Below are 24,766 nucleotides of genomic sequence, written 5' to 3' on the forward strand. Positions count from 1 at the left end.
TTTTAATTTTATTTTTATATAGACTATATAGATTTTATATATTTACTTATATATGCTAAAATATGTATGTTTATATTTACTAATATGTGCTTTGATTTATTCATTGTATTTTTATTTTAAAATATTCACATGTACTTTATCAAAAATATTTGTTATTATTTATTAACATATCAAATAGATTGCCTGATATAAATATTAAAAATAAATATAATATATAAATATATAGAGATATTTATAATATTTAAATATAAATATTGAAATTTAAAGTATGTATATGGAGAATATACAGTAGTTAATTATACATGCATATAGACACTTTATATATATGTTATTATATAATTTATGTTTTTATGTACTTTTTAATTTTATTTTTATATAGACTATATAGGTTTTATGTATTTACTTTATATGCTAAAATATGTATGCATGTTTATATTTACTAATATGTGCTTTGATTTATTCATTGTATTTTTATTTATTTAAAAATATTTACATGTGCTTTATTTATCAAAAATATTTATTATTTATTAACATATCCAATACATTGCCTGATATAAATGTTAAAAATAAATATCATATATAAATATATAGATATATTTATAATATATAAATAAATATTTATAATATTTAAATATAAATATTAAAGTTTAAATTATGTATATGGAGAATATACAGTAGCCAATTATACATGCATATAGACACTTTATATGTAGATGTGTTATTATATAGTTTATGTTTTTAGGTACTTTTTAATTTTATTTTTATGTAGACTATATAGGTTTTATGTATTTACTTATATATGCTAAAATATGTATGTATGTTTATATTTACTAATATGTGCTTTGATTTATTCATTATATTTTTATTTAAAAATATTTACATGTGCTTTATTTATCAAAAATATTTGTTATTATTTATTAACATATCCAATACATTGCCTAATATAAATATTAAAAATAAATATAATATATAAATATATAGATATATTTATAATATATAAATAAATATTTATAATATTTAAATATAAATATTAAAATTTAAAGTATGTATATAGAGAATATACAGTAGTTAATATAGACATTGTACATATGTGTGTGTTATTATATATTTATTTATTTTTTATGTACTTTTTAATTTTATTTTTATATAGACTATATAGATTTTATATATTTACTTATATATGCTAAAATATGTATGTATGTTTATATTTACTAATATGTGCTTTGATTTATCCATTGTATTTTTATTTTAAAATATTCACATGTACTTTATTTATCAAAAATATTTGTTTATTATTTATTAACATATCAAATACATTGCCTGATATAAATATTAAAAATAAATATAATATATAAATATATAGTTATATTTATAATATACAAATAAATATTTATAAAATTTAAATATAAATATTGAAATTTAAAGTATGTATATGGAGAATATAAAGTAGTTAATATAGACATTTTATATATATGTGTGTTATATATTTATTTATTTTTTATGTACTTTTTAATTTTATTTTTATATAGACTATATAGATTTTATATATTTACTTATATATGCTAAAATATGTATGTTTATATTTACTAATATGTGCTTTGATTTATTTATTGTATTTTTATTTTAAAATATTCACATGTGCTTTATCAACGTTATTTATTGTCTTATTTATTAGTATATCAAATACATTGCCTAATATAAAATATTAAAGTAGTTCAAATAATATGCAATATTAAATACCAATGCCACACACCATGTGATTATATATAATATCTCACTTATATATGAGCACCCTTCTAATATAAATGTCTAAATACACTTGTATTATGCACACACAGCCATGGATTATTCTTTTCTGTAGACACATTTATTTGTACAGTCTCAGACCCTTTTTATTCCACTTGAAAACATATATAACCTATATATAACATATATAATATGTATTCTTATGGTATATATAATATATGTGCATATTATATGGTATTACATTACCATCGATGTATTCATTTTTAATTACATACATCTGCACTCTCACAGACTATTCTTATTTATATAATATTCATATATATATATATATATATGAATTTATATAAAACCACTTGATACCTCTCTCACATCCACAATTTTTAAAAAGTGCCTAATATGCACTTGTATTTAGACACACACAGTTTGTGTCTCTCTCTGCTCTATTTTGCACTCTGTAAATGGCCACACTCAGGTATTTTCCTTTCTATCTATAAATATTCAAGATACCTAAGAGAACACAGCATGTTTTGTGTGTGCCATGCTCTGTGTCACACAGTCTATTGCTCATACTTCTGTTTGATGTAACACAGTTGTGTTACTGCCTGCTGTTGTATATTAAATATGTCATTAATATAACAATGTCAGGCTCTGCAGCTGCCTCCCGAGGGCCAGCACCGAGCTCTGCTCCGTGTGACAGGGACAGCACCCAGGGGAGGGCTGGAGCTGTGCCAGGGCAGGGTCAGGTTGGGTATCAGGGAAAGGTTCTGCCCCCAGAGGGTGGTTGGCACTGCCCAGGCTCCCCAGGGCAGTGGGCACAGCCCCAAGGCTGCCAGAGCTCCAGGAGGGTTTGGACAACGCCCTCAGGGACAGGGTGGGACTGTTGGGGTGTCCTGCACAGGGCTGGGAGTTGGACTGATGGTCCTTGTGGGTCCCTTCCAGCCCAGGATGTTCCATGATTCTAATACATAATGTACCACACCTGTGTCTGGAGCCTCCTCCCAGCTCCCCGCCCACTCCTGGGGGTTGTTCCCTAATCCTGCAAAAACACAGGACAGGTTCCCTTCAACCACAGGCGTTTGTTCCACAGCACAAGGATTCGTTGCCTGCTGTGCCTTTGCTCTTCAGGTTTAAGCCTTTGCCTGAAGGCTGGGATGGAAAGGGATGGGAGATGGGATGGGCACCCTTTCATTAGGGCATAAGCCCTCAGAACTTAAAAGCTTGTTTAAATCGCTTGAAAAGAAACATCTTGCAGCTCTCAGGGACTTTTTGTGCCTGGAAAGCAAAGGACTGAGCTTTAGGTTTAGATGAGATACTGGGGAGTGGTTGGTGCAAACAATAATAATCAAATTCAGAGCCAGTTTTTAAACTAATTTCTTTATTGAAACTAAAACCCAGAGTTAAAATTCCAAACTTACTCACAGAGGACAAGTTTCTAACTTGACTGACTAAGGACAGAGCAGTGCTCAGAGGGGCCAGAAACCCTGAGCAGCTGCTGGTTTAAGACTACAGCCAGTGTGTCCTCACTCCATGGATCTCCCAGGGCAGCTGGAACAGTTCCTCAGCTTCCATGGGAAGGGACAGGACCAGATCTCCAGTGCAAAGGCTGAGTTGTGTCAAGATTCTGGATTAAAGTGTACCTAGTGTTCACAGCTCAGGAGGAGGGAGGGAGCCTGGTAAATCAACTCCACTCCCTATAGGAATTCCAGAGGAAAGTTTGTCCCCCTCCCTCCAGGCCCCACACACAAATATTTACAGAGACACAACTACAACCCCCAGTGTTTGACTCCCTGGCTGAGGGCAGGAGCCATCAGGCACAAGGCACCCGGCTCCTGCTGCAGCAGGAGAGCCCAGCTCCTTCAAGAGTCACCAGGAATGTGGCCTAAAGGGTCAGGACAGCTCTGGGGCAGGTCACTGAAACTCCTCCTTGATGGGGGTGCAGCCTGAGAAGAAGCTGATGTTGCTGCTCAGCATCCTCTTCTTCCTCTTGACAAAGGGGATCTGGTTCTCCTGGGCCTCCTCATCCCTGAGGAGCAGGGAGGAAGGAGAGCTGGGCATCTTCTGGAGCCCTTCCTGGGCTGTGATGTCCTGCAGGACCTGTTGGGAGAGCAAGGCAGAAACCTTGGATTGGTTCCTGCAGGAGCAGCCAGCGAGCTCAGCCCAGAGTACAGAGGCAGCACAGACAGGGGCTGTCAGGCCAACCTCAAGAGTTGCTTCCTTTTTTCACTTAAGTCAAGAAAAAGATAAATTTTTTAACAAAAGACCAAGACTGAGCAGGAAGAGACAACAGCTGGAATAGTGGGAACCCATGGAATAAGGGAATTTATTTAGCTGAGGCAAAATGAGATGAGCCAAGTCAGAGAACACAGTAAGCTTAAAACCAGTAAGTTTGAACGTGGACAGAGATGATTTTATCCTACAAGCTCCTCAGTTCCCATCTCTCCTGGCTGGAAGGTGCAGCAGGAAAGCAGGGCAAGCCTGTGTGGCAACATTTTAGTGTGAAAACAAGAATTCAGCACCCTCAGAACTCCAACACGAGCTGCCTTGTCAGCCAGAGGCTGCACAGGGTTTTCCAGCTGCAGCTTTTCCCCTACATCCCTCACTGGCCCCATTCAGAACCTCAGCTCTCCCCCAGAGCCCTGGAATACCTTTGTGGTTGGAGTGACACACAGGGGCTGGAAGAAGCTCTCTCCTGCTTTCACCATCGTGGGGTCTTCCAGCTTCAAGGAGCCCTCTGAGTCCCTCTGGGGGTCCTCGCACGTCGTGGCCTCCTGAGGGGCAGCACAGAGTGAGCACTGGGATCACATCCAGCCCCTCCTTCCCCCCAGCCAGGGCTCCCTAACCCCCTGCCCTCCAGGTGTGAGCATTCCATAGTCCAGGATGCTGCCTGCTGGTCAGGCTTCATAAAATAGTCAATAATTAAAGTACTGTGGGATGTCTCTTCTTCAGATCTCACATCAAAGAGCAGAATTCCCACTAGAAATATCTGCCTTAGTGAACATCAGTTGCTCATGAACATTCCTGGTGCGACAACCCCCTCCCTAAATTACCCCTTCCATTCTTAAAGAAAAATATTTAATGATTGATAGAGTTATATATAAATAAATATATAATAATAAAATATATAAATATATTAATAAATAATAATAATATGGCTTAAGCTTTTGTGTTGTCTGAAGCCAAAGACACAACTTGAATTTACTGAGTGCAAAAGAAAGACTGAATTATTTGTCTTTAGGTTTATGGCTGACAGTTGGGAGAAGGTAAATTTGTTAAATAATACCATATGTAATTATAGATAATATCTAAATTATATATAAGACATATTATTGTCTACATACACTTGTATTACACCCACACATTCATGGCTTATCCTCTTCTAGAGACACATCTATTTGTATAGTCTCAGACACTCTTTTTATTCCAGTAACATGTGCAGCCCATACTATTTAAGAACACACATAACATGTAATATGAATTATTTTTTAATTATAAGCATTACATGCTCACAGACACTATTCTTACTTATGTAGAATTCATATATGTATAAATATTAATGAAACATTTTGATGCACCGCCATTATTTAAAAGAAATACTTTATTTAATATACATATTTAGACATGTACATACTCTCATCTAATATTTTTATATATATATATATAAAATACATATACATATAAATGTATATATATATATAAACCCCTGCAGTGTTGCAGGAGGGTGCCAGTGCTCTGCCCTGCCCAGCAGTGCCCGGGTGGTCCCTCACCCAGCCCAGCCCAGCCCAGGACTCACCAGGGCGTGGTCCCGGTTCCTGCAGGTGGCCTGGTCACAGCTGCAGCCGCTGGAACATCCCACCTTCTGCCTCCTGCAGCCACACTGCCTGTTCCCACAGCGGCCCCGGCACGAGCACTGCGGGAGAGAGGGATCCCTGCTCTGCCTGGGGCACCGGCACCGCTCCGGGGGTGGCAGCTCCGGGACAGGGACGTCCCCCAGCTGCCACACACCACACCCATCTCGTGCTGCAGGACCCCCAGGATGAGCACCTTCAGTTCCTCAGGCCCTGACTTCAGGTTATCCCAAAGGATCAGTGGAGACACTACAATCTCCCTGTTCTCTGTACGCACACACAGATCCTTGGATACAGGCCAGCGATTCCCTAGTAGGTCCCGGACCAAAGGTGACTGGATCTTACCCCTGTGAGGCTTTTCTTTGCCCCTCTGGCTGCTTTGGCAGGAACCCAGTCGGCATCTTCCAGGTCCCCAGAGTCAGAGAGCAGCTCCTCCAGGTCCATCTCCGGGCTGGGCGCGCGCGGCTTGGCCGTCGTCTGCCGGCGGGCCCTGGGCTGCAGACAGGGAGCAGGGGGGTCAGGGACCAGCAGGACTGACACAGGGCTTGGATTTCACTCATATTTACCCAGTACTTATTTAGTATTTCATTGAGGTACTCAGAGCCCCACACTCCCGTTCCTCAGCCAGCCAAGAAGGTGAGGGAGGAGAAAAACCATCAAATTGTCAGGATTAAAAATTCAGTCAATTTAAACTCCTATTAGTGACAAATCCTTGGAGGTCGGAGTTATATTTGTCATATCACATGACAAAAAACATTTGTGTCAATCTTGCCCACATAGCTTTAAATCATTTCTTCCTCCCAGCACTAAGATTTGGCTCTTTGCAAGGCAATGGTTACACTTGCTATGATAGATTCCTTGGTCCATATTTTAGAGACTGGAAATGCTACAGATAAAACATCTGGATTGTGAAGGAGGATGTAGAGTCAGACAATGAGGAGAAAACACGTTAGGGGGTTTGGTTGTCTTTTTTTTTTTTAAATCAAAAAATTAGTGCAAGGTAGTTTTGAGTGTTCTGAAAAGGACTGAAGGGGCCAACTTCAATAAGCAGAATGAGCTGCCTGCTAAAAAGCAATTTAGGAGAAAGAATCCAAATTACTAATAGCCAAGATTAACTTTGGAGGAGAGCTCAGGTACAATATAAGCATGAAAACTGTGCAGGATCTTACTTTGGCTGGGATATAATCGAAAGAAGAGTCTGGAGACTCTGGTGGCCTTTGCTGGATGTGCCGGAGCTTCTGGCCACTGACAACTTGGAGGAGCAGCAGTTTCTGTTAAAAGGGAAAAGAGTTAGCTTTGCAAAATACAGAAGTCAACAGCCATTAATCTCTCAAGGCTCTACCTGTTTCAGAGAGTCATTTTCCTGGAGGAGTTCCTGGTTCTCCTCCTTTATTTTCTCCATCTCTTCCTCCTGTTTGCAAGACAAAAGGAAATTTATTTAATTAAAGGTAAAGAGAAAAACTACAGGGTTGTTCAGACCTGCACAGCAACTATCCCCTGCCAAGGGAACACTCACCATCCTCCTGCACCTCCCTCATTCCAAAGCTCCTGTTCCAACTACCTGGTATCCCAAAGGATCCCCCCCTCCCTCCAGCCACAGCCAGACACTGTACCTGGAACCTGAGTCGCTCCTGCAGCTGCTTCTCCTGCTCATTTAGGGAATCTTCCCATTTCTTCTCTTCTGCTTCTTTTTGCTGGAGTTGGCTGAGCAGGTACAGAACCTAAAAGCAAGTTAGAATGAACAGGTTGGAATTCCTGAAGGAACACCTGTCCAAGTCCAGGCACCAAAAGCCTTGGCAATTTTAGGAAGATTCTGCCACTTCCAGCATTATTCCACCCTGATCTACTTGAAAAGTGATCTTGTGCTCAGGTGTAATATCCTTAAAGCATGAAAACAGTTACTGGATAAAGTAACTTGCACAGGGCACAGGATGAACAGGGAGATTTGGGTTTTGATTAATCATCTGCAAAAGTCTAAATTTATGTACAGCACCAGCTTGATTTCACCATATCCTTTTTGCCTTTGAGCAGGCCTGGGAAATCAGTCCCAGCATTCAAGACTTCCATGCCTTGTGTTTTACCTTTTCCTGGTGTTGTTGTTCCTGCACCACAAGCTGATTTTGGAACTCAGCCTCCAGCTCTGTGATGTGGTTTCTCTCTTCCATCAGCATCTTCTGCACGTCTGAGCAGGTGGCTTTGCCCTGCTCCAGGCTGCTCTGGAGCTTGCTCTCCTGGACTTTGGAGGAGACCAGCTGGAAGGCAAGAGCAACGTTTGGGTCAGGGATTCCATGGTGGGAAAGGTGCTGCAGCCTGGAGGTGAAGCATTTCTGTGATTTCCAGCCACCGCAGGAACTGGACTGGCCACCAGCCACAAGGAGACCAGAGGAAATGCAGAGCCAGACACCTGACAACCAGTTTGGAAGTGCAAAACAGGGAGCAGATTTTGTTAACAGTTCTAAATTCATCTCCCTTCCTGCAGCACTTGGAGTATTTTCCTTTTCACTCTTTGCCTTTCCAAGCACCAGGGAGTGACAGGGGATTCTGTCCATCTCCTTGATGCCACATTCCTACTCCCAATTCCTACTCCTCTATCCCCAGTCTTTTCCCATCTCAACACCCATTCCCCTGGTTCCCCTGACCTCAGCCAGCACTGCCCTTGTTTCTCTGCTTGTTCAGGAAGTATTTTTAGGTACTTCTCTTTCACTTCCAAAATTTGTCTTTTTTATTTTCCTACTCCCATGCAAGCCTTTCATAAGCACAGCTTTAGCTGGTTATCTCCAGACCCTCATATATTCTATTTCTCTCTTCCCTGTTTTTTTGGATTTCACTGCCCAGTACAGAATATTTTAATCCAAAATTCTGAGGGAAATAAACCTCATCCAATACAAAAGGGTGCTCCACTCCAATTCCTTTAGTCACTTCTGTTCATTCCTGGTTAAGCAGACTTAAAGTCTTTGCTTTCAGGGAAAAAACAGGAAAATCCAGCCTTTACCTCTCCCAGGAGGTACTTCAGAGCACATTTGGCCTCCAGGATTGTGGCAATGCTGTCCCAGCGCTGCTTGGCACGATCCCCATTGTCTGCATCCAGGAGTTTCTGCTGCAGATCTGCTATCTGGGCACTCCTGGGGAAGAATCCATGGATTTGGAGTTACAGCACAAGAGAAAACCAGAGCTAAAGTTACTGTTTCCAGAACATCAGGTGAAACAGTTGAAGTTACAATTTTGATGCCTTAATTGGGCAGCTGGAGCCTGCATTGCTACACTGGGGAGTTCTGCCTTCCCTTCACATTCCCAAAGGAAGGGAGAAGCTTTTCCTCAAACAGAGGTGCTCACAAACAGCTACGAAAAATCCAGTCTTACTGACTAGGTAATATCTACAATGTGGAGAAACCTAAGCCAGGAAAACCCCACGCTCTCATCTCATTGCTCCCAGTTCAGTGTATAAATATTTTACATTTTTTTTCAATTTCACAGAAGAGTTGGGATGGAAATGAAGGAAAAACCAGAGGCAAGGCTGTGCAAATCAGCTTTGTGGTACTGCCTTACCTGAGCTCCATCTCAGTTTCCAGGCTTTCAATCTGCTTGGATATGGAGAGATCCACCTCTGGGGACTGCAGCTCTGCCAGGCAGTAGGTCCTTCTCTGAGGAATTGCAGCCAAGGGAGGAACAGGGGAGGAAATCACACCTTTAGACAGCCCAGCACAGAGGAGCAGCTCTCTCCAGAGCTGCAATTCCAGGGCCCCTTCCCAAAAACACAAAGCCTTTGATAAGGGTGTGACCCACTCACAGCCCTCACTGAGCTTGGAAAAGCCCTCAGAGGTCGAGTCCAACCATTCACCCAACACTCCCAGGGCCACATCCACACCTTTCTGGGACACTCCCAGGAATGGTGGTTCCACCTCTGCCCTGCACAGCCCGTGCCAATGCCCGACTGCCCCTTCGGGGAAGAAATGTTCCCTAATTGCATTAATTAACAAGTCACTTCAGCACCTCTTCACCACATGAAGCCTTTCTCCCAGAAAGGCAGCCAAGGATGGAGCCCCTTCCCTACGTCCCGAGGGAACAGGGCAAACAGGAGTGAGGATCAGAATAACCCCAGTGTTGCTGAACGCCCCAGGGCTGGGATGGGGAAAGGGGCCTTTCCCTCACCCGGAGCTTTGGAGGTGGGTTTTCCCCGGACTCTTTCTTCTCTTTGAGCTGCTGCAGCTCCTGGGCCAAGATCTTCCTGTCCTCCAGCAGGTCTGCGAGGTGCCGCCGAGCCTCCTCCGTGCTCACCAGAACCTCCACTTCGTTTGCCAGCCAGCTCTGGAACAGCAAACCCACCGGGAAAGGGTTCAGTGGAGCCTCAACTGCAGGACTGAGTGTTGCTCTGGGAAGGTGTTTTAGAGCCATGGAATAATCCCATTGCAGCCCCCCCCGAGCCCCCCGGTCCCAGTTTCCCCCCTGCTGGGATGACAAACCCACTGTCACCCACCTTCACTCGGGCAGCCACTCCTTCCAGGCCCCGGCTCTGGCTCTCCTTGCGTTTGTCTGCAGCCTCCTTCTGTCTCTGCAGGGCCTCCTTCAGCCGCTTGTTGGCAGCTGCTGCCTGGAAAACATTCCACAGGAGCTCAGCAGCAGCTTTGGCACTTCACCTGCAACAGCTGGAAACACCAGGGAGTGCCAAGCCGAGGCCCTGGGACGGTGAGAGCACAAAGGGAATAAACCAGAATCATTAAGTCAAGGCCTCCAGTCCTTAACTTATTTCCTCAGCTGAGATTCCTGATTCAAGGAGAACCCGCTTCTAGGCCTAAGAAGTAGAAAAAAACATCCCAAATGAGGGTTGCAAGATACATTTCTTTGACACAACCACTTTGAAAGGATTTTGAACTGCAACCTAATATATCCACACCCAAATTCATTTCATGCTTCAGCCTGGCCATCTGTAATGTATTTCCAGAGCAGCCTGATGCCCAGAGTGGAATTCAGCCTTTAAGGAGCAGATTTAACCAGGATCCCTCAAAGGTTACAAGACAGAAGCGTGGATTTCTCTGCAGAGAGAAAAGCTCTTATTTTCATCCTCTCAGCTGCCTTTAAGAGGTCTGTGTACGTCCCATTACATCCTCCAGCCCCACTGTGCAGCCCTTGGGGTTGCTCAGGGCTTTCCCTGAGACATTGGCTCCTCACCTCCTCTGTTTTGCGCCGAAGGACATTGGCCTGTTTCTGGAAATCCCTCTCCAGCTTGAGGAGTTCGTACTGTCTCTTACGATCCTGCAGAGAAACAGCAGGAAAACAGACGGAAAAGTCACCTGGGCTCCACATTTCCCACGACAAAGGTTCTGGAGCCTAAAGGCTGGATGAGACTGAAGCCCAGAAGTTCAACCCTGAGGATCCCAAAGCACTGAGGGGTAAGAACTGCTGTGGGACCAGAACTCCATTACACTGGGTGCCACAAGCAGCTGGATTTCATGAACCTGCAGGTTCAGTATTCCTTTGAAAGTTTAAATACCTCCCATTCTGGGGCCAAACTCTACAACTTTAAATACTTCACTTGACTGATTTGTCTTACTCTTGGGAGGGTGGTACAGTCTGGGGGGGTTGTTGGCTCACCTTTTCCTTCAGCTGGATCACTTCCTTGTCCTTCTTTTGCTTCCACTGCCTGAATTTCTCAGTGTCTTCTTTCATCTGCCGCATCAGCTGGACTCTTTGGTGCTTCATTTCCTGAAAAATACAAGAGGCTGGAAGAACTGTCCAGGATTTACACTCTGGGGAGCTTCAATCTGCATTTCCCTTGTGTCTGTCAGGTGGGGGGAGAGGCAGGTGGGAAATCTTAGTGTGCTCCCTCTCAGGACACTCTCCAAGTGCTAAAACCCAGGGATTCATTTTTCAAGGCATAAAGGGAAGGCATTTAAGGCACAAACATGCACAGTTTAGGGAAATCAAAGTGAAGCCAAGTGATTTGACTGAGGCAATAAATTATTAGAAGAGCCAGAAGACCCTTTGGACTTATTTTACCCCTCCAAATCTCAGCAGTCACCTGCCTGGTGTGCTACCCCAGCAACTGTGGTCATGTAGCCAAAGGAATCGTGCCCAAACTGCTGGTCTCAGTGTGACAGAGCAGACAGGGAGCCATTCCCGTGTGGGAGCTGCTCTGTCTGCACTGGCCAGACAGGAGTGCAGTTAGGATGGGTTACCCTGATCTCCTGGTTCAGTTTGGACACCGTGCGCTCCGTGGATTCCTTCAGCTTCAGGAGCTTGGATTGTTCATTCAGCTTCTTCTTCAGCTCGTTGATTTGTCCCTCCAGCTCCTGGAGCCTTTTGCGCCGCCGCTCGCTCAGCCTGGGAAGGAACCAGCCCTTAGAAACCACCCCCACTCTCCAATTTCAGACACCTGACGAAAAGTTAAACTGAATTGTGTGTTATCACCTTTCCTGCTGCTGAAAGCCCACAGGAGGCTGCTCTGCAGCTCATACAACCATCCTGGCATGTCAGAGGGACACATTTACATCAAATAAGAGGCTTTATAGATAGAAGTACAAGACACTGGGTTTTCAGACACAGTCTGAAACACAGTCACACTCACTTGGCCTGGTTGATATCCTTCTTTGCCATGTGCAGAGCAAGGACCAATTCCTCCTTTTCTTTTTGCAAATTGCTGACCTCCAATTCCAGATCCTTGATGTTAGTCTAGGAAGGACAAGATTAGTCAGCCTCCCAAGAAAAGCCTTGAAAATACACTCTGAGACAAAGCTTTAGCAGAGAAACCTTGAGAATCCACATTGCTATCAGCAGACTGCTCTTAGATAAGAGCAGTGTGAGTGTCACAAGGGCTGGTTCAGGCACTGAAGCTTTGGTGGGTCACAGAACCACTGTGCCAAAGTGATTTTGGAGTAATTCCAGAGATGGGAGAGCCCAGCACAGCAGGGGAAGCTGCCCAAGGGAGCAGTGACCCAGAGGAGAAATAAACAGACCCCAATCAGAAAGTGCTCAGGAGAGGAAGGATCCCCTCCCTTCCCTCCCCAGCACAGAGGGTCGGCAATCATTGGAAAAAAGAAACTGAACAAGAAGGATGTCAAGTTTACCTGGTACTGGGACTGAATGGGCTCCAACTGATTATCATTCTGAGCCATCTTTTTGGCAAGTGCCTCTTTCAGGGTCAGGGCTTTGTTGAGCTCCAGCAGCTCCTTGGACAGCTGGGCCTGGCGAAGGGCGTGTTGGGTGGTGAAGTCGTTCGAGGCTCTCTTGGAATCCTGGCCCAGTTCTGCTTCCTAGAGGAGACACAAAGTGAGCAGGAGAGGCCAATCCAAAGCTCTGGAATGACATGATCTCAGATCCTGCAGAGCACTTTGAGTTCATTGGTTACACTGGGTATGAGAGCAGGTTATTGATCTGGAACACACTGAGCAATTAAGAGTTTAAAAAAACAGCTCCTACAAGAGTGACGCGTTATTTATCAAGCATCTGGATTAGAAAATGAGCATGAGGGACAGATAAAAGTGATGAGGAGATAAAAACCTGCACTGCTAAGCCCCCCTCACTTACACCTGTAGCCTCCTGTTCAGGGCTTGCCATCTCTGCAGCAGCTTCTGCTGTGGCAGCATTTTCACTCTGTAGAGGACAAGGAAAAGAAGATTTTGGTGAAAAGGGAAAGAGGAAGTAAAATGAAGCTAAAAACAGTCTGTTGGTACACTATGAAAAAATATAATGTGACTCTGGTCTGGTCAGAAAGCTCTGGAAAGGAGAAACCATTGTCTTCCTCCTTTTAATAAAATGACCAAACTCCTTCTGGACTAGTTGGACAAGCCATTCCTCATAGCCTTCCCTGAATTCCAGCCTTGGCAGCCAGCTGAGCCTGGGAATGGGGGCAGTGTCTAGTTCCTCAGTAAGTGTCTAAGGACCTCATTAAGACAAAGATCTGGCAACTTCTATTTAATAATTTCAGGTCCCTGCAATTTGTGTTGCTCATTAAAACTGCAAAGTTCAGAACACTCCATCCAACTTATGGATTGTAAATCCATGCTGATCTCCCACTATCAGAATCTTTTATGGAGACTTTTCCTTTTCTCCCACAAGTGGCCTTTCTGCAGCATTAAAAGCACAACAGGACAGTTCTTAGGTGGATATTAAGCCACTTCATGCTTACAATTCCTGGGCTCCTTGAGCAAAGTCTCTGCAGAGTGGAATCCACTGCTGAGCAGATCAGCAGGAAAATCCCAGATTTCACCAGCAAACTTGTGTAAACACAACTCCTCCCTCCCTCCCTCCCTGGATCCAGCCTTACCTGGAACTCAGCCAACACCTGCTGCAGGTTACGAATCACCTCCACATTTTCCTTCAGCTCCTCATCCTCCACTGTCTCCACCAACTTCTGCAGGTCCAACTTGCACCTGCAGTGCACACATGGGAGCAAATCCAGGGCACGTTCATTCCAGTGAGGAACAACTTTCCCCACTCAAGAGACAAATGAATTCTGGATGAGCAAACACCAGTTGTTTGTATCCAGTTTATCCCAGTTAATTGCCCACACAGGAGGGTGTGCACACACTTACACAGCATGTTGCTGGAGCTGCTCTAGCTTGGCATTCATCTTCTCATTTTCTTGTTCTGTCTAAGGGAAGACAGAATTACACTGAATTGCAGAAGCAAGATAAGAAGCCAGAAATCAACTATTAATTTGTACCAAAAGAGATCTTGGTAGTGTGTGGCAAATCAATGCACTGAAAGGTCCTGCATGATCACAGACACTAGTTTGTTTAGATTTAACAGCATTTTTTTCCAGGAATATACAAGACAATAGAAGCAAAAAAGGGTGGAAAAGAGAGCACAAGTGTGCAAGTGCTGAGATTTAAAATATTACAGCAACAGAAGAGCTGAAAGATTCATGGTTCCCTTTCCCTACTGAAGTCACAGATCCATAGGCAGCCAGATTCTGGCAGACTTTTGGTTCTGACTGACTTGAAATCAATGTGAAAGGAACATTTAAGAGAGATTCCCAACATGCCATTAGTGCAGGACCTGCTATTGATTCAACTTCAACTTAATGCTCTCCTTGGTAACTGGACCTTACCAGGATCATCCTCTCCAGCATCTGTGCTGTCTGTCCAGCAGCCTCACTCAGCCCCTGGCTCAGCTTCTGGTTCTCCTCCATCAGGCACTGGTTCTTCTCCATCAGGGACTGTAGGTTCTCAGAGGGTGCCAGGCTGCTGAAAGAGCAAGGACCCTTTGGTTGTGAACATGGTTTGTAACAGCATGGAAATCACCTCCAAGTTTCCTAAATAATTTATAATGAATATCCCACAATGGTCTGGGTTGGAAGGACCTTAAAGATCTTTTACTTCCAACCCTCCTTCCATGGGTAGGGACACCTTCCACTAGCCCAGGTTGCTCCAAGCACCATCCAGCCTCACCCTGGACACCTCTATAATATAGGTTGAACCTCCAAATACAGATTAAACTGCATGTACTGGGGTTTGAAGCATCCTCAGAAGACAACAACTACACAATCCATCTCCTTCCTGCATTTGGTGCTTTTAAGAACAATGGGGATGGAGGTGCCCCACATTTAGGAGTAGAGGGGTGAATAAAAGAGTCATGAATGGGTCTGAGAAACGTTTACTTAGGACATGTTGCCTGGTTCCTCTCATATTTCCTGCAAGGGATGTTTGCAGTCTTAAAGTGTTTGCTACAAAGTGAAATGACCTGGGGAATTCCAGTAACCACGACAAAAAGAACAAAAAGAGAGGAAAAAAAGCAACCAGTTTGCTCTCCCCTCATTCCACAGCACCTCCTGGAGCAGCAGAGATCTAGAGGCTTTTCTGTGCCAGACACCAGATACACCGAGCACTGAACAACAAATCTTACTTGATAGACACAGGGAGGGTCCCTCCATGGGCCTGCAGCAGCAACACCTGCAGCTCTTGGACCTGGAAAGACAAATAATTCCTGCTTGTAAATCTCTCCCATAAACTAACTTGATGGTTGAAGGAGCATCATTCAGATCCTTGGTCTTTCTGAGTCACCTGCTCCCTAATTCTGTTTTACCACTGCCTGAGGAAAGCAGCCATGGTGCTCCAGAATTTCAAGTAATTCACTCCTAAAATAAAAGCTGTCTTCTTTTCCCTCTGGAGTGACCAGAGGAACACTCTCACTTCCCACTCCATGCTAGGCACAGGCAGGAGATGTCAGGAAGGCACTAAACCATCACTGTATTTCTAATTCTGCCTTTAGCCTGGCCAGACAACGATTTGTGGAGTGAAAGGGAAATGCAAATCACACCACCACCCTTTTTGTCTGGCATTGAATGGCTGCTGTAACATTACAGAAATGCTCTTATATTCCCTTTCTAGCACCCAGAGAAATGCACATTAAATATGTTCTGCACACTTGGTGTGGTTGGGCACCCTGTGCCTTTCCTTGCTGGTTCCTGAGCTCAGAACTAAGAGGACAAACCCTCCCCCAGGAGGAAGCCCCACAGCACCTGCTGCTTGAGCTGGTGCAGCTCAGCTGCCTGGGGATCCACGTTGACAATGGGTTTGTTCTTGATCTTCCTGGCCCTGTCAGCGTAACGCAGAGTGTTCAGGGTCTCCTCCAGGTTGGAGTCTGCTGGGCTCACACAGGCAATCATCAGGGTGTGGCTGTTCCCTCCCAGGGAGTCTGGAGAGGAAAACAAGGGATAAGCGAAGCTTTCAGAGAGGGAGAGTGGGACACACCATCATCAGGACACTAAACTTCCCCCCGAGTGCATCCCCAAAATACAACATCCAGCTGTAGGTTTGGGTCACTGTCATTACTTTCTCCTCTGCTCAGTCAGTTCTGTATTAGAGAGATTTTTTTGTAGGCCAAAGTCATGTCTCGGCTCTAAACACCAAAGACTTCACCTCAGAAGCCCCACTAATATCACTGCCCTGATAAGTAATTCCTTTATACCATTTCTGGCCTAGTTCTTTCAGGTCTTCCCCTCCCTTCTCCCACTAATAACACTCAAGACCCCCATGAATATCCAGACATCAGAATTCTCTTCAATTTAAGGAATTATTGGCTAAGAACTGCTTGGCATTTCCTCCTTCAGTTTTACACTAACACACATTGGCTACTTCAAGCTACTGATCAGAAAAAGGGGCCCCACACGCAGCAAAATCCAGTTTTTAATTAAGGACTCTCAGCTGTGGAAAATACTGAAGAGTTTTTGTACCAAATTATTTAACTACCATAAACATCCCAGTAAGTTAATTACCAAAGCTATGCTCATGTGAAAGGTTAATTCAGATAAATGTATTAAAATATCATCACAACTATTGAAAAGTAAGTACCACAAACACCAGATATTCAGACTAAGAAGCAAATCAAACATGAGGCTCCCAGGGAAAGCACAGACAGCTTGAGCTTCATGCTGGCTGTGATATCATCCAGTAAGTTGCTATAATTAAGGTACAATAATAGATCTCTGCTCCCAGACTTGACTTCTCATCTTCCCCACCAAAAATATGCTCTGAATATGTCTCCTTTCCTCCTGTCATAGAAACTGCAGGAGAGCAGGACTCATTTAGGAACTCATCTCACTGCATTTGCAACCTAAAAATAAAGAGTTCAGGAGAGGTCTGGCTTCAGGGAAAAGAGGAACTAAGTAAATGAATCCCTCTGCCAGCAGCAGCTCCTGCTCTGAGCTGTGGTTTGGTGGCTGTTGGGTTTTCTCCTGCTTTGTTTAAGGTGCATCATGTTATTTAAAATACAGATTTAGGCTTTGTCATCACCTGTCTCTTACCTTGCAGCAGTCTTGTCAACTTGGAGTCTCTGTAGGGGACAAACCCACCCTTTTTGTTCTCATCCCCAAGAGCACTGATGACGTTCCCCAGGGCCAGGAGGCCTTTGTTGATGTTGATCCCTGCAAACAGATCCCAGTGAGCAGAGCTAAAAACTGCTCATTTCCTGCCCTTAATAAAATGTAAGAAGGTTCAAAAAGGGCATTGCAAGGGTTAAAGAACTACTTTGCTCTTTTATTATCTCCAAAGTTATTAGAAACCCAGGCTCTGCTGACCCTTTGCCTACAGACCTTCTTTTAGTCTGTCTCCCTCAGCCTTGGTCTTCTTCTGCCTCTCAGAGCCAGCAAGATCCACCAGGTGCAGTTTGGAGTGAAAACTGCAGTTCCTGTGGCAGAAATACATTATTTTACTCTCTCAGCCCAGGAGCTGAAATACCAGAGACAGACACACAACAACTGCCTCGAGTAGCTCAGAGCAGGACCAACAGTAGGATTATGGAATTTTGGGCAGGTAACTCCCAAAGAGCTGCTGGGAGTGGCTGCACAACCCCACTCACTTGTCATTTTTCTTCTTCTGGTCGATGCAGATGGTGAAGATGGCGTGGGACCGTGAGGACTGGGAGTTCATGGCCGTGGATCCCACTGTCCTGGCATTGTTCCCTTGCTCCAGGCAGGACACAGTGTCTTGGGCACAGGTGACATTTCTTTCAGTTAACCCTACAATCTGTAGCCAGGAAAAAAGCATTATGGATCTTCTCCTTTCTCTTCATCCCAGCTTAGTCCAGAGAAATCCTCCTCCACCTCAGGCTGTACCAGACCAGGTGAGCTCCGTTCCCAAGAATGTCTCACCTCAAAAGGCCCGGGATGGTTTCTCCCAGGAAAAATCTGTCCTGAATTTCACATCAGTGACATGAAGTCACATCATCTCTCCTACTCCTACACCCTGCCCCCAAGCTCCTGTACCTGCCTGAGAGCCTGGGATCCATGGAGAAATCCAGAGCTGCCCCCAGGTATCCCAGGGCAAGCTGGGAGCTGAAAGTTGTGCCACTCTCAGGCAGAGGAAGGAGAAAACTGGCTGGGGTGGGGATTTGTGTGGATAAAGTGGTGGGGAGACAGCTCTCAGGGACACAGATCCCAGAGGGGATGAGCAGTAGGGGCTGGATGTGCTCCTTGGAAAGTTGTGCTTTCCTTGAGGGCCCATTTCCCTGTATCCCAGTGCTGCTCCCAACACATGGATGAGCCACATCCCAGTGCTTTAGAGGTGACAGAGAATTACACATAAAGCCAGTGGATGGATCCAAGCTTCCAGCTTCAAGCTGGACACTCAACATCCTCACTGCAAACTGCAGCTGTCAGGGAAGGACAAAGGACGATGGGGTTTAATTAAAACCATCTGAGCAAAGGCAAAGGACACAAGTTTAACCACAAAACAGGGACCCAGAGGAAGCAGCAGCACAAGGATTCTCTGCACTGTGCTATGAACACACAGCTAGACAAAAACTGCTGAGAAAATCTCTGGGGCACTGGAAGTTCCCCCTCAGGATCCCATTTTTTCACATTACATCTACCACGTGAGGAGCACAAGGGCAGCAGGGACTGGAGTGAAGGGACCCCAAGGACAACCACCTCAGACATTCACCTCAATCACCCTTCAAACAGAGTCAGAGCAGCATGTGCAAGTGGCTTTGTCATGAACATCAGACCCTCTTGGTGTTGTCCCGAGTGAAGGTCAGGCTCAGGAGCCCAGTTTTGAGAGCAGGGAGTGGCCGTGCTGATTCCCTGGGCAATGTTCAGGGAATCAGGCAGTTGTTTCACCAGCACACTCCTCCCCAGCCCTGCCAGCCCCTCATGCCCCCACATCCCCCAGGGCAGCAGACCTTGATGCCCTCCTTGGGATCCTCCCTGATGCTGATCTGGGAGGAGCGTTCCCTCGAGGGGCACAGCAGGTCCAGGATGTCCTCATTGTAGATCTGGAACAGCACAAGAGCAGCTCAGAGTTACCAGCCTTGCAGGAGAACAACCCACCAGAGAAAGGGGTAGTGATGCTGAAATCAGGGCTAATCTGGCATCACGTTCTACTCATGTCACCTTTAGAGAAAAATACCTTGGGTAAGACCCAGTTTCTGGAGCCTTAGGTGTTGATTTAATCAGTATTTATTACTTGTAGGAAGAGGCCCCAAAGCTCACTTAATTCAGAACTTGATAATAGTTTGAGAACCAGAACTTTTACCTCAAGATAAGAAACTTTGAGGACGAATTCCCAATCCTGCCTTTGCTGCTTCTCCTCAAAGAGCAGCCTGATGACCCTTGGGATGACCCCCACGCTGGGCTCCTGCTCCTGGCTGGCTGTGTAGGTGCCTCCCATGGAGTAGGTTTTCCCAGATCCAGTCTGTCCATAGGCCAAGACAGTGGCATTGTATCCTGGGGGAAAAAAGAGCACAGGATCAGTCACGTGGAAACCACAGGAGACTTTGAACAAAGCTGGGAAAACCATCCTTCCAGAAAAGTGTCAGTTCACACTGACTCCAAGCACAGTCACAGTCAATGAAAATGTCAATGAAAAGCCCTTCAAAACACAGATAAAATGATTATTTCAGCTCTTTTTAAAGACTGGCTGTTGCTTTACTAGAGCTGGTCAGAAACACAGCACAAGTTCTGCCATCCACTGTCACCCACTGCAGCACCAACAGCTCCTGGGATGGGCTAAGTATCAATTCACTGTGTTATTCTCAAAGATGGAGAGACTTTCTACAAGGGATGGAGGAATAGGAAAGGGGGAATGGCTTCCCACTGCCAGAGGATAGGGTTAGATGAGATTTTGGAAGGAATTCTTCTCTGTGAGGGTGGTGAGGCCCTGGCACAGGTTGCCCAGAGAAGCTGTGGCTGCCCCATCCCTGGAAGTGTCCAAGGCCAGGCTGGACAGGGCTGGGAGGAACATGGGCTGGTGGAAGGTGTCCCTGCCCATGGCAGGGGGTGGGACTGGATGAACTTTAAGGTCTCTCCCAACCCAAACCATCCTGGGATTCGATGAAAACCCTCCTCCCTTAAAACAAGGCACAGACCTTTGAAGATGCCTCGGACCAGAGGAGACACCGCCGTGTTGAAAACCTCTTCTTGCTCTGCCGAGGGGTCGAACACGTAATCGTAGGTGAAGGACTTGTCCTTGCCCACCACGACCTGCGGACGGGACGGGACGGTCACAGTGAGCCCGGGGGGGGGGGGGGATGCGGGAGCGGGGGGTGCGGGAGCGGGGGGTGCGGGAGCGGGGGGTGCGGGTGTCTCACCTGCGGCTCGCCGGGCACGAAGAACAGGCAGCTCTGGCAGCCCTCGCTGCTCTCCCGGGGCACGAGCGGGCGGCAGCGCAGCGCCACGCGCACCGGGATGCCCTTGTCCTCGTCTCGCAGCATCGCCGGCCCTGCGCGGAACGGGCCGTGAGAACCGGCACCAGGGGCAGCGCCGGGGACCCCACGGGCCCAGGGGCAGCGGGGACGGGGGAGGATCCGATGCAAGCGCGGGTGGTGCCGCCGAAGCCCCGGAACCCGCCCGGAGCCGCCGCGCCCGCGATGGCGGCGCCGCAACGGTCGCGACTCAAACGGGCCGCGCGAGAAGACGGCCAATCAGAGAGCGGTGCGTCACCGAGGGGCGGAATTCAAACCAATCACGGGGCGGGGCGTCACCTAGGGGCGGGGCACAGCCAATCGCCGATCAGAGCGGCAGGAAGCGGCGGGGCCGGCAGAGCGACGGACCAATGGCGTGCCGGTGCGTCCCCCGGGGCGGGCGCGGCCCGGCGCAGCCAATGGGCGCGCGGTGCGCGCCGCCCGAGCCGGCGGCCATGGAGCCCCGCGCTCCCTACGACGACTTCCCGGTGGTTTTCCTGCCGCCCTACGAGAGCCCGCCCGCCTGGGTCCCGCCGCACGAGGTGAGGGGGCTCGGGGGGCCGCGCCGGCCCGGGGGCGGCCGCGGGGTCGCCCGGGCGGGGGCCCGGCCCGGCCCCGGCTGAGCTGGCGCGTCCCCGCAGCGGGTGTTTCACCCCGACTACAACAACGAGCTCACGCGGTTCCTGCCCCGCACCATCGCCCTGCAGAAGCCGCCCGGGGCGCAGGTGAGAGCCCGCGGGGGCCCGGGGGCCGGTCCCGGCGCGTTTGCCGCAGAAGCCGCCCGGGCCCGCGACGGTCCCGACCCGGCCCGTGCAGGGCGGGGCCCGCGGGATTCCCGGGGCCGGGAAGGGGCAGGACGGGGGGCACGGGCAGGGATCGCTCCCGGCGGGACATCGGGGAGGTGGAGCTGCGGAAGGACGGGAGGGGCGGCCCCGCGGGGGTTCCGGGAACGGGAGGTGGGAGAGAGGGGCTGGGGCTGCTGGGAACGGGACCGGAGACCGAGATCCGACTGGGAGAGAGGGGCGGGACCTGGGAATGGGAAGGGACCTGGAAAGGGTAAGGGTTCTGGGAAGGGGAAGGGTCGTGGGAATGGGAAGGGTCCTGGGAATGGTCCTCGAAATGGGAAGGGTCCTGGGCCAAGAGAAGGGCCTTGGGAATGGGAAGGGTCCTGGGCCAAGGGAAGGGCCCTGGGAATGGGAAGGGTCCTGAAAAGGGTAGGGGTTCTGGGAAGGGGAAGGCTCGTGGGAATGGGAAGGGTCCTGGGCCAAGGGAAGGGCCCTGGTGTCTGCCTTTCACTGCTGGTTTTTCCCACAGTTGGGCTTCAACATCCGGGGAGGAAAAGCCTCCCAGCTGGGGATCTTCATCTCCAAGGTGTGTCCATCCCTGTCCATTCCCCCCTGGATCCAGCCCAGGCTGGGGTTTCCCACACTCAGCCCCTCCTGTGGCACTGCCGGGTCCCTTCCCAGCCCCGGGAATTGCCGGGGCTGAGCCTTCCCTGCTCCCTGTGCTGCCCGGTGCCCCGTGGGTGCTGAGGGCGCTGTGGGAGGGTCGGTGCCCAGCCCGTGCCATCCCTGTGCCCAGGTGATCCCCGACTCGGACGCGCACAGGGCGGGGCTGCAGGAGGGGGACCAGGTGCTGTCTGTGAACGACGTGGATTTCCAGGACATCGAGCACAGCAAGGTGAGCTGGGGCAGGGGGGGCATCCAGGCCCTTCCAGCCCCTCCCCACGGGGCCAGGGAATGCCCTGCCCTGCCCAGCCCTGCCCAGCCCTTGTTTTCCAGGCCGTGGAGATCCTGAAGACGGCCCGGGAGATCACGATGCGCGTGCGCTACTTCCCCTACAGTGAGTGGGGCCGGGGCTCTGGGGGCAGCACCTTCCAGCCATCCCTGGAGTCTGGCAGGGCACAGATGGGGATCTGGGATCAGGCACCACCTCAGGACAGTGAGGGAAACTTGGAGAGGGGGGCTGAGCCACCCCGTGCTGGAAGGGGGGATGGTGGGGAAGTACAAAGGTAATTTAGGGCTCCAGAAGCAGCTGATTATCCTTGGATAACACAGGAATGAGCTCTGGCACCAGTGCCAGTGGTGGATGCCCCTCCCGAGGGATGCTGGAATGGTGAGTGAAGGGAAGGTCTGTGCTCACTCCCAAGTTCTGCTTCTGCTCCCCTAAAGTTCAGAGATTTAAGGGATAAGAAAAGAGATCAAGCCAAGCCAAACAGGGTTTCTTCCTGAAAGGAAAACATGGAGTGGGGGAAGAGAGGGTTTAAAACAAACTTGCTCTCAATGCCCTGAAATGAGGGGCTGGGATGCAAATGTGCAATTGCAAAGGCAGAGGGGCCCGAGCTCTGCCTCTGCCTGGGCAGGTGCTACCAGAAGGTGTTTTCCTGCCCCTGGGGTGATTCCCCCGTTGCTCAGGCTCTGCCTCTCCCCCAGATTACCAGCGGCAGAAGGAACGGACTGTTCACTAACGGGGAGCTCTGCTGGGGCTCCTCCTGCACAACCCTCTCCTGCTCTCCCACCTCCCGAGATGGCCCAGCACGCTCAGCTCCCACTGGAGGCACAGCTGTGCCCTGCCTGGAGAGATGCCCAGAGTCTCACCCAGCTGGAGGCTGGAGGGGATTGAGCCTGTGCTCCTGAGTGGGGCTGGAACAGCTGCTGGCAACTGGGGACGAGGGAGCTGCTCCAGCACCTTCCCTGCTCCTGTTTCAGCAGGACTTGAGTGAGTGCTGTGCTGGCTCTGGATCCCTTGGTCCTGGAAGCTTTGTTGGGATGGAAAAGCACGAGGGGCTGAGGCTCCTGAGCAAAGCAGGGGCCTTGTCCTCCAAGAAATCCCCCTGTTCCCTTCTCTCATGCCGTGGAATTCTTTCCTTCTCTGTGCCACCTCTGCTCTTCTCTGCTGGGTTTGCTGGGGGATCCAGGAGTAAAACCCACCAAAACCAGCCCAGCTCTGGCTGCACTGGGCTCTTTGTGCCTCTGTGCTGGGAATGACCCCGGGATACAGGGCTGGGGTGTTTGGAAACGTTAATTATCAAGTATGGAAATGTTAATTATCAGCGAATGTGGGTGACAATGCCTGCTGGGATCACGTTGTAATGGCTTCAGGACAGCCTTGGCTCTGCCCTTCTCTTCCTTGTGATGTTTTCCACTTCATCTATAAAAACAATAAAATGAGTACAGCAACCCAAATCCAGCTTATTTCCACCCAGGAAGTCTGTGTGCAGGGTTGTTCATTCCCACCTTCAGAAAATGTTGGGACAAGGCTCGGCTCCAGCCTGCAGGAGAAAATTTGGGATCCACAGGAGGTGCAGCTCTGTTTCAGGGTGTTTTTCCACTGACTGTGCTGGAAGTCAGCCCTGATGAACCTGGAACATGTTCCAGCACTGCCAGGAAGGAGCAGGAGCTGCTCTGGGGGGGTTTATCTGTGGTGGCACCAACACAACTCCACCGCTGCCTGGGGCACCGGGCAGTGAGGGGCAGAAAATACACTAGAGATTTTTCACTCAGAATTAAAAATTAGTTTTTCTACCAGGGAAATGAGCACACTGGAAACCCCACTGTGAGACCCTGGGGAGGCAAGGTAGGAGCTCTTCTGCTGCCACAGGTCTCTGTGTCCCATGGGATATTCACCTCTCTGGTCTTACACCATTTCCCAGCATTCCCATGTTTTTTGGGGAAGGAGGAATTCTCTCCACAGGGAACTGCAAATACAACCATAATGTTCATTTTGTTCATCCTTCTTCAGAGTAATCCCTGGCAGGAGCTCCAGGAAGGTCTCCCCTGCCTTGGGCAGCTTCCTCCCTGCCCTTACAGGGAATGACTCAGGAGCTTCCCTGCCAATCCTGGCTGACAGGAAAGAGTGGAGATTCTTTCCCAGACACATTCATGTCTTGGGTGTCTTAATTATCAAAGCATTAAGGCCATCACAGCCCATTTCATCCTCCAGAACCTGAGGGACAAATGGGTAGTTTGTGATCCCTGGTGGGAAAACAACAGCTCCAGCAACTCTGGATTTTTTTAGCGACTTACAAAACTGAAGCTGAGGTGTGCAAACTTTACAGAATC

General features: G+C 47.9%; 2 protein-coding genes across 4 annotated transcripts; one reads left to right on the forward strand and one right to left on the reverse strand.

The window, feature by feature from the left end:
- Positions 1-3,101: 3,101 nt before the first annotated feature.
- KIF4A (kinesin family member 4A) lies at positions 3,102-20,884 on the reverse strand. 2 transcript variants are annotated; one of them, XM_032702474.1, is made up of 30 exons: positions 20,613-20,884; positions 20,391-20,505; positions 19,559-19,749; positions 19,206-19,298; positions 17,886-18,052; positions 17,620-17,714; positions 17,332-17,451; positions 16,048-16,223; positions 15,432-15,493; positions 14,638-14,770; positions 14,120-14,178; positions 13,852-13,957; positions 13,113-13,178; positions 12,653-12,838; positions 12,154-12,257; positions 11,765-11,909; positions 11,181-11,291; positions 10,758-10,841; positions 10,066-10,179; positions 9,741-9,896; positions 9,138-9,232; positions 8,584-8,713; positions 7,673-7,843; positions 7,205-7,312; positions 6,934-7,002; positions 6,761-6,862; positions 5,937-6,086; positions 5,537-5,653; positions 4,392-4,514; positions 3,102-3,840 (listed from the first exon to the last, which is right to left on the reverse strand). In XM_032702474.1, the coding sequence occupies exons 1-30, from the start codon at positions 20,733-20,735 to the stop codon at positions 3,655-3,657; spliced, it is 3,657 nt and encodes a 1,218-aa protein (XP_032558365.1). In that variant the 5' UTR covers positions 20,736-20,884; the 3' UTR covers positions 3,102-3,654. The 2 variants fall into 2 exon arrangements, with proteins under 2 accessions (XP_032558365.1, XP_032558364.1); XM_032702473.1 differs by having other exon boundaries at positions 14,638-14,773.
- A 220-nt stretch (positions 20,885-21,104) lies between these two features.
- On the forward strand, positions 21,105-23,913 carry LOC116794111 (PDZ domain-containing protein 11). 2 transcript variants are annotated; one of them, XM_032702480.1, is made up of 6 exons: positions 21,105-21,247; positions 21,347-21,430; positions 22,020-22,076; positions 22,287-22,385; positions 22,487-22,547; positions 23,138-23,913. In XM_032702480.1, exons 1-6 carry the CDS (start codon positions 21,125-21,127, stop codon positions 23,170-23,172), a joined length of 459 nt encoding a protein of 152 aa, XP_032558371.1. In that variant the 5' UTR covers positions 21,105-21,124; the 3' UTR covers positions 23,173-23,913. The 2 variants fall into 2 exon arrangements, with proteins under 2 accessions (XP_032558371.1, XP_032558372.1); XM_032702481.1 differs by lacking the exon at positions 23,138-23,913 and adding an exon at positions 22,914-23,124 and having other exon boundaries at positions 21,127-21,247; positions 22,487-22,583.
- Positions 23,914-24,766: the final 853 nt, after the last annotated feature.

This window comes from Chiroxiphia lanceolata, chromosome 14 (assembly GCF_009829145.1).
Source record: "Chiroxiphia lanceolata isolate bChiLan1 chromosome 14, bChiLan1.pri, whole genome shotgun sequence".
Classification (NCBI taxonomy): domain Eukaryota; kingdom Metazoa; phylum Chordata; class Aves; order Passeriformes; family Pipridae; genus Chiroxiphia; species Chiroxiphia lanceolata.